The sequence below is a fragment of the Hirundo rustica genome, chromosome 4 (assembly GCF_015227805.2).
Source record: "Hirundo rustica isolate bHirRus1 chromosome 4, bHirRus1.pri.v3, whole genome shotgun sequence".
Taxonomy (NCBI): Eukaryota; Metazoa; Chordata; class Aves; order Passeriformes; family Hirundinidae; genus Hirundo; species Hirundo rustica.
The window spans coordinates 24,470,953-24,486,226 of record NC_053453.1 but is presented as its reverse complement, the minus strand read 5'-3'; the positions used below and the strand labels follow the sequence as shown (position 1 = coordinate 24,486,226).

The following is a 15,274-nucleotide window of genomic DNA, read 5'->3' as shown; positions in this document are numbered from 1 at the left end:
CAGGGGGGTCTGGGACCCCAGCCCAGAGCCCAGAGGGACATTGGCTTTGATCTCAGTCCATGGGAAAGGCTTCCTGCACTGCGGGAGGGGTTGCAGGCCACAAGAGTGTGAGAGATAGTAGTTTAGCTCATCACAGGGTGAGAAAAGAGTAAATTTAGGTTTCTAGCATTGAAGTGAATGGGGGCAAGATGGAGGATTTGGGGCGTTGTCTCCTGCTTCTTCTTTCTTCTTCCCTCACTCCATTTCAGCAGTGACGGTGGCACAAAGTAGTTTAAAGAGATTAGGTCAAGGTAGGGATGACCTGTTTAGTATAAGTGATAAGTATTGGCAAGTAATGATAAATAAAGAATACGTAGCAATTAGTATAAAAGATAACGACTGCCCAGTTTGGGAGGAGTCACCAGATGCCCGAGCAGCTGCACAGACCTTTGTTAGGCACTGAGAAAATTGCAAGATAAGAAATAATAAACGAAGCACACAACCTTGAAAAATCAGAACCTGAAGGCTCCGTCTCTTTCTTCTGTTTGGCACAGGGCTTTGCAGAGGGCAGAAAGACTCTAAAACCACCTGAATGTCGGGGAAAGCCCACGACAAAGTTTAACATGGAGAACAAGTTTTCTACAGTTTGCAGGACTGCCGGCTGACAAAACAAATCAAATTTGTTTTGCCCCTTTATTTTACTGAAGAGCGAAAATTTGCAACTTTTTCTTCGTAGTTCCAGTTTTTCAGCAGCTGTCACATTCTGTTCATTGTATCTGTCTGTCTGTCTGTCTGTCTGTCACCAGCACTATTTCTCATACCCTTCAGGCCTGCTTACTTCTGGAGGTCATGGCTGCTTTGTGGTGTGCAGCTGCCGGGCAGGGCTCCTTCCCAAGGTGCTCCCGCAGAGGCTCCTGCATGGCATTGGGATGAGTCAGCATTACCACAGCGGGCATCAGAGCTGTGCACAGAGCACCTGGGGACCTTCATAAACAACCCCCCATGCTCATGTTCATTTTGGGCACTATCTAGGTTGTTTTCTACATCATGGGTTCAGTGTTGCCAGGAACACAGCACTTACATTTACCAGTACGCTCTATGGGAGACAGATGTTTTGGCATCTTCAAGGGAGAATGTTACAGAATTGGTCCCAGAAACCTTTTGGTGTTTTATTATTTCTGTGCTCTTATTCTTATGTCAATGTAAAGTCCCTAAAGGACACTTACAAAAAACAAATCCTCTAATTTTGCGCCTAGTGCTAAAGCATTCATGTAGTAGCTTAATTTCATGTTGATATTGCTGCTATAACACAGACAAAGCAGAGGAGGCTACATGGAGGTCATGCTGCTGTTACTTGTAACTTCTCTGTGCATGGAGCTGCTGCCTGGTTCCAGCTGATGTTACATTTGTTCTTCAGCCCTGGGGCATGTGGGAAGAAGGGTCGTGCTGAGGACCGGCACACAGGTTGCAGCAGCAGCTGCTTGCAGCCAGGATACTCTCACTCCTTAGCAGCCTCTTGTCAGCTGATCCTTAACTCATCTCTAAGCATTTCCTTAGGTACTCTGGGGTCTAGATTCTCCACATAACACATAAATTGCTTAGGAAGCTTATTGCCACACACACAGAGGCTGTATCCACTGATGGGGGTTAACGCCCTTCAGAAGGGTTGGTTTGCAATATTTGGGGTGGTCAGAATATAAACATGACCATATTTATGTTTCCAAATGTTTTGCTTGTGGGTGGATGTCAGGTCTTAGAAACTATTTGTTGTATAATCACACCCACTATCATCCTTTGGGAATGTGAACAAGTGACTGAGAAGGAAATTATTCCAAATTTGCTGCCAGTCTACCCAGCTATCCATTCACCTTTCCAACATCATGGGTCTCCTTATTTCTGCTTCTTCCATATTTATGAACAATGTAAGTCCTTCATATTCACTTTTGGGTGTTTTTGTTTCACTTTAGACTTCTAGTTTTTAAGAATGTGGAGAGATTTGTTTCCGCTTATCTTCAAGTAGACTCTAAACTGCCCAGGTGACTCATATGGTATTTACTTAAGTGAACCCTATATGGCTTCTAATGAGCTGGGAGGAAGGAGATGTTGAAATGGAGAGAAAAGTACCAGAATTCAGGACAATGACATATTCACTTTTTGGGGATGAAAAACCAATGCTGCTTTTGGGAATTGCTTGCTTTTAGTGCCCTTCTTCTTGAAAGCACAGTTATTAGGAATAGCAGCAGTTTCAGAAGAAAGTTGTACCCTGTATTGCTCTGCGGGGTGCACTTCAGCAGGAATGTTATTCAGCCCTATCTTCTTCAAAACTGGTTTGTTCAGTTAACTATTCTTTGCCACCGAGAAATGAAAACATGTATTCCATTAGTTAAATGTATGGGGCTCACAGTGTGAACAAACCCACGTCTGACACTCCACAGCATTGTTGTTTCCACCACACCCACTACTTGGAAGAACCTAATCCTGCTGCAAATATGTCACCCCGCTCACACCGCCTAACCAGTGCGGGGCATGGGAAAAGGACTGTGCTGTACTTCACTGAAGTACACTGCTATTAACAATAACAATTATAAGGGAAAGAGTCTACTCTTTCCCCGTTGTCTCTACAAAAAGTACTTCAGTGATTAATTTTTAGCTGAGTGTGGTTCTGCAGCTCTGTCAGTGTGTTGTTTGCCATGTGTTGAAGGTATCGCTGCACTTAAATCCACCCTGCTGAGTGCACAGCACCACAGGGCAGCTGCTTTTCTCCTCTGGTTTCTTGGATTAGTTATTTCCTTCTCTTTCACACCAAATAAGTTGGCATTTGCATGCATATCTTAATCTAGCTAATTAATGTAATTTATTTTCCTCTGCAATGTTTGCACTTTTAATTAATCATAATTAAATGATTAATGTAAATGTGCATATAAATCACTTTGAAATCTGATGAAAGAATGCCAAGTTCCCAGGTTGAGGCAGGTGGAAATTGTGGCAGATAGGCCAAACTCTGGGAGGGCACTTTCTAAGTGTATTTTCTAAGTGTATTTTCTCAGTTATTTTCTGCTGGTACAGCTAGTCCTTCACTGCTTTTGGTAGTGTCTGACTACCAAGACTCCAGGAACTTACGTGGCTGTGAATCACTGGCATTTCAACACTTTTTCTCTAAATAAATACTTAGTTTAGAAAGATGGAAGAAAATAATGGTCTCAAAGTTTTCCTCTCAGTATTTGTTGCATACATACAAGGAAAGAGCAAGAAAATGGTAATATTTCTCAACAAGGCACTTAAATGCTTTGAGAGCAAGTTCTCCCTGCTACAAACAGCAGGCATACCTTACAGCATAGAAAAACACGGTTCCTTAAGAAATATTGTGCAGCCTCAGTGTCCCTTGAAGAATCTAATTTCCATCAGAATCCGCCCCATGTAAAAAGAGGTTAAACAAATATTTAATTTTGTCTGAGTCACTGCTTCTTGAGCTACCAACTGTGTATCTAAGGTATGGTCTCCCAAATCTGCTTGCCCTAACTGATGGGGAAAGCAGAATGGAGTAGCAAACTTCAGCTGGAGAAGGGCAGGTTCTCAGAGCCAGGAAATGTGTGTCCTCCTCATCTCCTCATCTCCTCATCTCCTCATCTCCTGCTGCGGAGGGCGGGCGCGGGACAGAGCAGGGAGCGAGCCCAGCCCAGTGTCCAGCAGGGAAAACTCTTACCGAGAGGGTTGGTGCTGCTGCAGTCGTGATCTGTCACAGTTCAGTCAGGTGACAGTGGGACAGGGAAAGAACAGCTTTAGAGACACGACTGGGACGCGGTGAGATGCCAGAGAACAACAGAATGATGCTGAGATGGGTACTTGGCTACAATTTATTAGAAAAATAAATTCATTGTTGAAAAACAACTTAGGATGATATCTCCAAATTTTGACAAATAAGCAGGTTTTTTTCTCTCTAAATAAAATTGTGGAAACACATGCTTATTTTTACAATTTTTTTTTGTATGTTTGAATATGTTTCATGTAATCCAGAATCACAAATAGTTTTAAAAGTTTATTTCAAAATGACAATGAAGGAAATGTTTTATTCTCAAAAATGCTGAAATCTGGGGTTTGCTGGTTTTCAGAAAAGTTTGGCTAAGATTTTATTAAGGTAATTGCCAAAATCTAAATATGTATCTTTAAAATCACTTTTTAAAAAATAATATTTTTTTAAAAAATTAATAACCTGCAGTTAGCTCTATTTGATAATTGCAGGAGGTTATTTTGGCTGTATGCTTCACCATTTCCAGTGCTTTATACAATGTTTCAGGTTAACTACCTGTGTCTGTATGCCTTCTATCTTGCAGAAAGTGTTCATATTTTCTGGAACTTTTCGGATGAATTTGGATCCTTATGGGCAGTGGAACGATGAAGAGATATGGAAAGTTGCAGAGGAGGTAAAGCTGTTCAGTGTTATTTGTCTCCCTCTGGTGATGTGGTTACAACAGGGTGCAGTGTAGGTCAAGCATATATATAATGTTTTATATAAATAGTTATTTCAATACCCAGACCAATGTGAAGCCAGCTGAGAGGATCTCTCTCTGACAAGGCATTCAGACTTTTGCTCTGCTTGGGTCATGGATCTCCCTCTGCCATGGAAAATAAGAGTCATGGAATGTTAGAATTTCAAAACTGAAAGTTGTCTTCTAATATTTTATTGAGGTTTCAACAACATTTTTTTCCCCAATTCCCGAGCTTAGGGGCCAGATTCTGTTTCCATGTTGCACTGGTCACACACCAGGCTGTCAGGTGCCGCCTCTTGGCTCTGACAGTGCTTCGTGGGTTGCAGAAGTGTCTGTAATGCCCAGGAAAAGTCAGGTGAGCATTACAGGAAGGAAAGGGCCGCAGCCTAGAAAGTGGATACCTTTTTCCAAGGTACACGTGACCTAATTAATACAGACCTAACCATAAATTGGTGCCATTTTCCCTGTTCATTGCAAGTTTCATGTATCAAAAAATGCTTTCCAGGTGTGGTGTTACGGTTCTGGCTTCTTTTTTTCTCCTGCCAAGGTTGGGATGAATAATACAGGGGAAACATAGTTTTCAAATTTGGACTTGGATGTTTATTATTTCTTTCCTATTTACAGACTCACAAGCCGTGAGTTCTAACTAGCAAGTTAGAGAAACGAGGTGAAATGGAACACCTCTGACTCTTTCCAAGGTTATTTAAGCGATAATTACCCAATAACGAGGTGACACCTACATTATTTTTATTTCTGACCCAATAATGACCACCCAAGGCCCACAATGCAGACCTTTTTCACACAATTACAGAAAATCACCTAAACCCATGGAGAAGAAGAAGGAAGAAGAAGGTGAAGAAGGACTCAGACAAAGCCCAAAGCCCTCCATCTTAACTAACATGTATTATTATATACTAAAATCCCAAAATCCAAGTTTCCAGAATTCCAACAGTGTGGGACTTAACTGAGCGTGGATCAATATCCCCTTTCTTGAAGAAGATAAGCTCTCCTGCTTTGGAGGATTGTTCCCAGTGTGTGTTTGAATTGAGCCTGGGATTTTAAAGAGCTAAACTTCTTTTACAATGGCATGAAAAAAAAATTATTTTGAAATGTTTATCATTAAGGAGTTTGGCAAATCTGTATGTGATACTGAGGTTTTCATTGCACAGGCAAGAATGCAAAGCAAATAGAAAAAAGAAAGAGCTGTAATGCTTTTTACTAGGAGTGATTGGATTGTTTACAAAGTTCAGGCTCTTGAAGTCTGGCTTGGCAGTGGCAGTGAGTCAGTGTAACTTTGGGAGCCCGGCACAGAAATGAGCTGTCAGCTTATTCCAGACCCACGTTGACTGCTGAGGATTTAGAGGATCCTCCTGAGATCAGCATCAGCTTTTTACGCTCCTTGCAATCAACTGCAGAGAACAAAGCCTTGTGTGATCTTCGTGTTTTATTGTCCCCATATTTCAGCACCCGAAATCTGTCAGACTTGTGTCAGCTTTTGAGCTTAAGTCTTACTCCTGCAGTCACCTGTCTGAACCCTGTGGTACATGAAGAGACCTTGTGCAGTTTTAAGAAGAAAGCACTTTTTCCATGCACTAAATGAAAAATTTCATTAAGGAAAAAATGTGTGTTCCAAAGAGAACAAGGAACAAATCACTGACCTTAATTTGCTTACAAATTAGAGCACGAGCTCTTCAGAAGCACAACACATATACCCATACACCACAGTTTAATATGGCTCCCATGCAAAGTGAAAACACCTTGTAGGAATTCCAAATTCTTGTTTTCTCTGGAATGCAAATTAGTTTCAGATCAGTAATATTTAAAAAATCCAAGGGAGGGGGCCTTCAAAAATTCCTGGTGTTTCATTACATTTTTGCAGTGTTTTATAGAGCCATGCAACTCACATATATTTCCTAGTTTTCATATTTTGTAAAAATGTCTCCCTAAACTCCACTGATAAGGCCAAGGACCACAGTTGGTTTGGATCTGTGGAAGACGGAAAGCTTCACTTTGAGGTGTAAATCTCCCAAGGACAGTAAAGTGGAGCACTGGAAGAAACAGTTAGAAAATATCTCCTGGGCTGGACTCTGGTTTCTGGTCCAAAGGCAGCAGCTTCACTTGGCAGGGGCACGCCTCGAAAGGCTTTGTCACCAGTGCCAGAGAGAAACCCCTCATGCCATTAGTATAACCAAAGGGCACAAGACCTTTGAGGCAGCAAAAGGAGCAGCTGGAAACACTGTCAGAGCTGTAGAGACAGAGACCATGGTGACTGGGGTTATTTTCTCTGTTGCTGTAATGTAGCATATAAATTTTGGTAATTTCTTTTTAAACTCATAGTAACCGAAGAGGCCTATTTTTTCAAAAATCACTTTCCGTAGCATTTACAATGATGTAAATGATTGCCACAGTCAGCAATAATTATATCTTGCCATTGTTTTGTGTCTTTTTTTTCTCTGGCAGGTTGGGCTGAAGTCTGTAATAGAGCAATTTCCAGGCAAGCTTGATTTTGTTCTTGTGGATGGAGGCTGCGTCCTCAGCCATGGCCACAAACAGCTGATGTGCCTTGCCCGATCAGTTCTCAGCAAAGCTAAAATCTTGCTGCTCGATGAACCAAGTGCTCACCTGGACCCTGTGTATGTTTTGTTCATTTGTTCTGTTTTCTAATACGGAATAAGAAAACCCGTGAACCATCTAAAGAAAACCAGCACCATCTAAAGAGACCTTTTGTAACTTGTCTGGCCTATTACTAAACCTGATTTCAGTAATGTATGTTGGTAATTCTGCCCAGGGGATCAGGGAAGCCCAGTTACAACCTTTACTCTGTGGCTGATAAGTACTTTGACAGCAGACGTGCAGCTGAGGCACCTCAGAGCTGTTGTCCCTTCATGGAAGCTCTACAGCCCACAGCCAGGCAGTTAACACATGTCAATGCAGTCATGGGCATGCACACTGCAGTCTGAATGCCAGTGGTTTTTTGCCTTTCAGAACTTCCCAAGTGATCAGGAAGACCCTGAAGCACGCATTTGCCAACTGCACGGTGATTCTCTCCGAGCACAGGCTGGAGGCAATGCTGGAGTGCCAGAGATTTTTGGTGAGCATTTCTCATAGGTTCACTTACTGTGGTCTTACTGCATTTGATGAATGTGCAAAACACACCAAGTGGAAATGATGATGTTTTCTGAATTGATGGGGGTCATTCAGGGCAGTTGAGCAACCCATCCACTGGCAGAACTGCAGCAGGCTCCTGCTTGCTCTTTCACCTGATCTGTCACAGATACCTCTGTTCAGATGAGCTGGGTCATATTCTGGAGGAGCAAAAAGGGAAGCTTCAGCCAGAAGGAAAGTTGTGTAGAATATCCAGCTGCTGATCCAGGTACCTTATATTTTTGATTGGCTCAGGAGATTCAGAAAAATCTCAGCATCTCACAGAGTTTTACAGTTGCAAATGCAGAATCAGCTGCACTTGAGCAATAGGAGGCTGCCTGGGGAAGAGAGGTTTCCTAGTACGTGATGATCGGAATTGCTGATTTCTTTCAACAAGCAATTTCTTTCACGTGTAATCAAGAGGACAAATTGCTGGAGTCCTGGGATATTTCCTTTGTTACATAAAAATGGTTAGTAAAAAAATGGCAAGTTATGTAAATTGTTCTTAAAAATTAGGTTCCTCTCTCTGTATTTCTTTCACTCTGAGAGGCATCTAAATTTTATTAGCAGAGTGGAACATGATTTTCGATGTCTGTTTGATTGGTTGCAGTAGCACAGCAGGAGGGACACTGCCTGGAGTTAAAGCAGTCTAGTCAGTAGGCAGGTTGTACATCCTTTGGGTGCGCTGCTCCTCCGTGTGCGCTGGACTCAGCCTCACCCCCAGCTGCTCTGGCAGTTGAGCCGTAGCAGGCAGGCAGCCTCTGCTCTGAAAAGGCCTCCCATCCTCCAGACCGTGTTTTAGCAACAGAGATGCTAAAAGTTCTCTCCTGTCAGAGCTGTGCCCTTACCAGAGATGTGCTAATGCGGCGGTGCCAGCGAAGGAGCCTGATTTTTCCTTGGCTCCTGCCTGACAGGGGAGACTGGCTCAGCCTTACAGGGCAAACTTGACTCCTTCAAACAGAGGTGAGCAGGGCTTCCTTGTTCGGTGAGAAGAAAGCAAAGAAAGCTTGGCACCTTGCTGGCAGCCTTCTCCCTCTGCTTGTGATACAAAAATTAATGCTTCCTTAGCTGGGCGGCCTAGCAGTGCCAGGGAAATGCCAGGGTACTGAGAGACTTCAACAAAGGGACCCAGAGGTAAAACCGAGGCACAAGAAGAAACCAGCCAGACCAGCAGCCCTTTTTTAATTTGGGGAATAGGCACCTTTTCCACACACTCAAATTTTAATGCATGTTTTTGTAGTTGTAATTGGAAACTAGAAATTAGAAATTGTAAATTGGGCTTTTTCTATTAGAAAATGTTTGCCATGTCTTTGTGTCTCTTCCCTGTTCCATTAGTTGCATTAGCTGAATTCAGTCAGCACCACCACTGCTCATCTAACCGAGTGATGTTTCTCCAGGTAATTGAGGACAATAAATTGAGGCAGTACGAATCCATTCAGAAGCTGCTGAATGAGAAGAGCTCCTTCAGGCAGGCCATCAGTCACGCTGAGCGCCTTAAGCTACCCCCAGCACACCACAGGAACTCCAGCAAACGTAAACCCCGGCCCCAAATCACTGCCTTGCAGGAGGAGACAGAGGAGGAAGTGCAGGAGACAAGACTGTGAGATGCTGTGTAGAGACCCTCTTTGTGGAGTGAATGGTCAGCAGTGCCCCACGATGACAGGACAGCACTTCTGAACCTGCCTCAGCCATGCACAAATTCAGCCTTCCAGGAGGTGTTTACTGCAGCGACCGCACGAGCGAATTGCTTCCCTTCTGTGGTTAATCATGTGCAAGTTAGTACAGTTTTTGAGGTTTTGCCACTTACAGTGGCGAAACCAGATTTCCTTTGGAAAGCTGCTCCGATTGAATACAAACGAGATGGCAAGCTGAAGTAACCAGCCTAGCCTGACATAATTGTTTCAGAAAACTTTTAGAAATGTTCTTGCTGGGGTGAGAGGACTAGACAGCAGGAAGAATATGAAAAAATAATCAGACCTGGGTGGAAAATAGAAAAATCAGTGTGTAAAAAACTTCTGTGGATTCACTTCCTGCAAATGAATTAAGGGACAATATCAGCAAGGCACACAGAAAACTTCCTCCTCTTTGTTCTCCATGCAGCAACTGTAATTTCAGCTTAGCAGGAAAGGCCAAATGCCACGTGCATAGGTGAAAATGAAGGAAGAGAGGATATTGTCTTGGAAGCCAATCAAGATCTGTCATGTCTCCACAGTTAAGGGAGAATTGGTATTTCCTCTTAAAACCTAGGAGACTGTTAACCTGACCCTGCACACACTCACAATTGGATGAGTGCAGGCTGACATCAGTACCTAGCAAAAGGTAGGACTCCTGGCAGTGGACCTGTAATAGTCTGCATAGGTCTGGCATCTTTATATGCTTTTTACTTTGGCCTATAAAAAAGAAAAAAAAAAAAAAGAAACCTCTCAGAAGTAGACTTTAATAATGAAATTAATTTTTATACTCTTCTGGTTTGCAGTTTTACAATGGAACTGAATGTTCTCTAGGATATTTTATTTATTTTAATATTGTTGCAAACTTTTGCTAAGGAAATTATGTATTTTAAGAGTGATTACGTCCTATAAAGAAAAATATATTTGTACAAAAAGTTTTATATTTGGATTGTTGCAGGGATATTTTGCTACTAGACTTTGATGTCTCATTATGCTAGAGCTGTTGAAAACGAGGGCAGCCTCAGAGTTTGGCCAGGTACTGTCCAATGCTGTCTTTGTGCACTAAGGTATTCTAGTGATATACAAGCGTTTTAGATTATTTTTTTCTTTAAATAAATTTTTAAAAAGAGAACCTGCCTGTATGACACATTACAATCCGCTCCAAATGGGGCAGGCACTGCGGACCGATTCTGTTACTTCCACCTCAGTCATTGCTGCCTCCGAAAACCACGGGCAGAGCAGCGGTGCGTGTCCGTTCTCTGCCGCGGCGGCGGTGAAAGGGCGGAAGGCGGGGTGCCGGCGGGGCCGGCCCGGGCGGCACTAGGTGGTGCTGCGGGCCTCACACGCTGCGGGCGGCCCGCGCTCAGCCCGGGCTCCCCCGCACCGCCCCAGCCCCGCGGCTGCCGAGAGCAGCGCCGGCAAGGCTTGGGCTGCACTCCGCCAGGCGTCCTGGAGCAGCAGCTGCCCTGCGCTGCCCCCGGCTGCGCGCTGGCGCTGCCCGAGGTGCCCCGGCCCCGGCTGAGCCCGCAGGCACCGGAGCTCGCTCTGGAGCTGCTCACCCTGCATCGCGCAGGTTTCCCTCTAGCTCTGTCCGCCACTGCGTACTTTCTGGCCTTCATTACACATTTCTCCTCTGCAAATATTTGTTGGCTCTTTTTTTTTTTTTTTTTTAAACCTGTGTCTCTTTCCTTTCTTTCTGTGGATACCCTTGGGTCTCAATTTTGCCATGACACCGTTTCTTTGCCACTAAGCTCTGCTTGATTTATAACAATGGAAAACCAACTGTGTATTGAAGTAGCATCACTTTTGAATCCCATCTCCACTCCCCTTATCCCATCAAACTCTTCACCTCACACAGCTGGTCCTTTTTCTCACGCAGTCAGCTCTCCGTTTGTACAAGTCTTTACAGAGTTTGTGGCCAAGCCCGACTGGGAGGCCAGGGCTGCTGCAGCGTGGCCAAGGAGGCGTGCCAAGGGTCGCTCTTTTCCAGGATGTTAGTCAGAGTTACAGCAGACACACCAAGTGGGGGAGTTTATTATCTAAATAAACAAGATGATCAGAAAGATCAGCAGAAAAGAACCAGTGTTGTTAGAACCAGCGCACGCTTCAGAGCTTGCACAACTGACACTGTTCATGTTTTGTGTCATTGTCGGCGTTAGAAGGTGGTAGGTAAGCTGGACAAAGACACATTTCAGGAAAGAAAAAAATACAGCAGGAGCATGTAGTAGATGGGACATAATGGGAAGGGCTGATACACTCGGAAGGAGGACTTTGAAAGAAAAAGTAAATCGGTTAACTGATTGCCCCCACTCTGGGCCACAACACTCACCAAAACAGCTTCTGCCATCAGTGCCGAGCTACCACCATCACACTGCCAGTCCCAAGGAGCCCAGGCAAGATGCTGCCCTCGCGGGGCAACCGAGAGAAGAGTGTGCTTTCAGTCCCAAACCAGTGCTTCAGCTCCTTTGGAGCTCAGGATGGAATAGGAGGTAAGTTAGCACCACCCGAGGACAACACAGCCTCTCCTTCCCAACAAAGGTTGAGAAGAGCACGTTACCTTCTAGAGTAAGTGTTCTTATACTTGCTGTCAGGGGGTGACAGCTCCCACGGATGTTTGCCTGAAACTAATCTGGGAAGTTGCACATGCTATTCGTGATAGAAAATGGAGCACAAGAGGAAAGAGAGAAAATAAAAAAGAAGCAAATGAGGCCATAAACAGTGGAAGAACAAACAATGACCTTCATAAACACAGGCTGAGCATTACTTATGGGAATTTTTCTTCTCATGTGCTTTGCTTCACATGCATTTGATAGAACAGATATAAAAAATACTCCTACCAGAGCACTTTTTCATTAAAACCACTTATACAGAAATGTGGGTGTGTACAACATACAGCCAAGGAGAAGAGCGTACTGACTTTAATAAAACATGTGGAGATTTAATTTTGCAGCCTGCTAAGAAGTGGAAAAGCCAAAGTTGAAAAGAGATTCTGTAGCTGTCCTTAGGTACAGTGAAGGGTGGCTTCACTGCTAGTACAGCACAAAGAAACTCTTGAGAGAGCAAAGGCTAAGCAAAGATAGCCTAAACAAACTTGAACTATGCACACTTAACCATTTTAATAAATCTTATGTACAAATAACTACACAAAGTAGCTTGATAATCGTCATTAGTGGGAACTGCTCAGTATCTCAGTGGAGTCAAACAAGCCTGCTATTCCAACAACTTTGCTTTCACAGTTCCTTAACTGGTGTCTTACCAGCTGTGCTTTATTCATTAAATATCCATTTCCAAAGTCTTCTAAAAATCCATCTCCTCCAATTCCGCAAGCTTCAAATCTCTCTGGCTATTAGATCAGATCTGCTAAACACCTGAGGGCCTCTACACTTCTTGAATTCCATCTACCCTGTTCAAGCAACAGGCTTAAGTTATTTCTTAGTAATTTAACACCTTGCAAAGCATTTCCCTTTATTCATTCTAAATTGGTGTTAATTGCTGGAGGTAATTTCAGAACTATATAATTTGTTTAATTTTATTGACCTAAAAAGTGTTCTGGCGATTATTTATTTCCTCATTTTTCTATTACAGATTTGGCATTTTAGGTCTATAATTACTTGATTTAACATGTGGGAAAAAACCCACACTGCTTTAGAACTGATGTACAACTGTTCACTAATGGACTACTATTTGCTGCCTAAAAACATCTTGCAAATCAAGCAATGCAATGCAATAGCAATAAATTTCCTTTACAAACCCCCATGTTCTCTAAAACCAATTTCCTGTTCCTAGGATAAACAATATTTATCCAAGTTCATTCCCCAGAGCTCACTTCAACCTCAAAATACAACCCTTGTAACATGCAGCCAGAGGTTTCTGAGTGATGCTACAGCCCAGTACCACCATACCTTGGGCTTCCTTAAAGTCACTTTGACTTCAAGTTTCATGAAGAACAGCCCATTCAGTAATTCTCAAATCTCTTAATCATGGTTTGACCATCATAAACATCACTTTAGCCAGAGTTATAACCAAGAAAGTGATCCATCATCCTTTCTCCAAGCATTTTCCACCACCAGAGGCTGTTTTGCTTTTCCAGTTCTATTGGAAAGCTGGAGGGTTTTTGATATATTTTTTAAATCACTTGAGCTGTATTACAGGAAGTGATGTGCCTCAGGCCTGCTGGTATTGCTGTTGCTGATGAATATTGCTGCCTTTGTTGAATGATGGAATAGGTTTCTTCATTCTTTCTTCCATAAGTTTGGAGTTCATGCTCAGCAACCCAAAAAATGAAGGCAAATATTGTCTGATGGATTCAGACATTCACTTTAGGAACATAGTCCATGTTCTTGTCAAGAAATAAGAACCATAGGAGAGATGCTGAAAGCTTTTATTTTCAGGACTGGCTTGGAGAACTGGAATGTTTGGTACTTGTCAAAGCTGATGGATGAGAAGTATCTTTCATGTTTCTCTGGTTTAAGACATTGAGATGAGTATAAAGAATACAGTGTAGTCAGATGAGGGCTAAATTAAAAGTCTTTCACCGCCCCACTGGCTGGTGAGTTGGATTCAACCATAGAATCTTCCCTATACTTTCTGAGATACTCCTCCATGGAGATGGCCTCTCTCTCCACTTACCTCCTTTAAAGTTACAGGGCAATAGCTAGTAGCAGCATGGATGGGCGTAGCCCACCACAGCACACTCTAATCCTTGCTGCTTGAGACACAGGAAGCAAGGAAGAGAAAGGATTTTGCCCATTACAAACCCAAAATGAGAGTAGCTGGTACAAGAAGTCACTAATGAGGAGTGCTGTTCACAAGCATCACAGGAAGAACCTGAAGACACAGTGAAACCCTGGGCTCATGAACAGAGCCTTGCCTTGCTTCAGCACAAACCTATCACAAACCAAGCGATAAGCCAGCGTGTCCACAAGCAAACCGTGTTACGGTTATGTGGTGTTCACTTTTTGAGGGCAGGAACTGCTGTGGCCTAACAAGAGAGATCAGCACTTAGTGCAGAAGAGAAGAACCAATGAGGACATCTGCAAGACTCTGTGAGATTAAAGCTGCAAGGAGATCACAGACTGTTGAACTGATAGACAAACAAAATGACAGCAGACCGAAGTCAAACAGGTAAAAGATGCAGATGGAGAGTTTAGAACAGCAGGCTGAAAAGGAAGGATAATGAGGGCATTGAAAGGCAATGCTAAATTTAACAAGAGACCTAACTTTCACACCATGATCAAAGTTACTCTGTCCTCTGCCAATCTTCATGCACAATATGGTACTGATTAGTTTTCACTCTCATAGACAATATGCAGTTTTAAAATATGCCTCAAAACATGCTTTAGGACTCTGCCCAGTATCTTCCCACACAGAATCACACTGTTAACTCTTGATCTAAATGAGGTCTGACATTTCCAAGTTGTGTTTTAAATGCAGAACAAACCTAGCTTAGAAGCATGTCATGGGTTTTCTTTTGTTATTGCTCTTAAAAAAAAAAATTGTTTTTACGAATTCTGATGTTGAAATTTATGTGATTTCATGTGAAATTTATGTGTATGTGATCCTTACAAACAGTGTCTTCCACTTGTGTTCCTCCTTGGCCATGAAATCCATACCTGAGCTTCTCACGCAAGCTACCACACACCACTGCTCACAGCTTCAGCACATCAGGGATCCTACTTGCTGAGACTCACTGCTCCGACCTGCATTGCTTCGCAGCTGACTCATTCTGCTACGAACCACCAGCAAAAACAGCATCCATTTTTCAGCACAAAAATGAATTAAAAAAAAAGTAAAAATCAATCTCTAGAGAAATTATCTATATTTGGTTACACATTACTATTACAGAGCAAACTGAAATCTTAGTGAAACAGCAATTGCCTAAAAGCAAGGTACTTTCTAAATATATTGTGCAGGAAATTATTTCAGAAATAAGCTTCTAATATTGAGTATCTATAGAGCCAACACACACACAAACTAAGAGAAAGAAAGACAACA

At 42.8% G+C, this 15,274-nt stretch overlaps 1 protein-coding gene across 1 annotated transcript in view; it reads left to right on the top strand.

The window, feature by feature from the left end:
- CFTR (CF transmembrane conductance regulator) overlaps positions 1-10,230 on the top strand; it is an 89,460-nt gene extending 79,230 nt beyond the window's left edge. The window contains exons 24-27 of the mRNA XM_040062137.2: positions 4,311-4,400; positions 6,927-7,099; positions 7,452-7,557; positions 9,008-10,230. Of these exons, the coding sequence (XP_039918071.1) occupies positions 4,311-4,400; positions 6,927-7,099; positions 7,452-7,557; positions 9,008-9,214 (576 nt within the window). The 3' untranslated portion in view covers positions 9,215-10,230. The remainder of the gene's footprint in view (positions 1-4,310; positions 4,401-6,926; positions 7,100-7,451; positions 7,558-9,007) is intronic.
- The last annotated feature ends 5,044 nt before the right edge of the window (positions 10,231-15,274 follow it).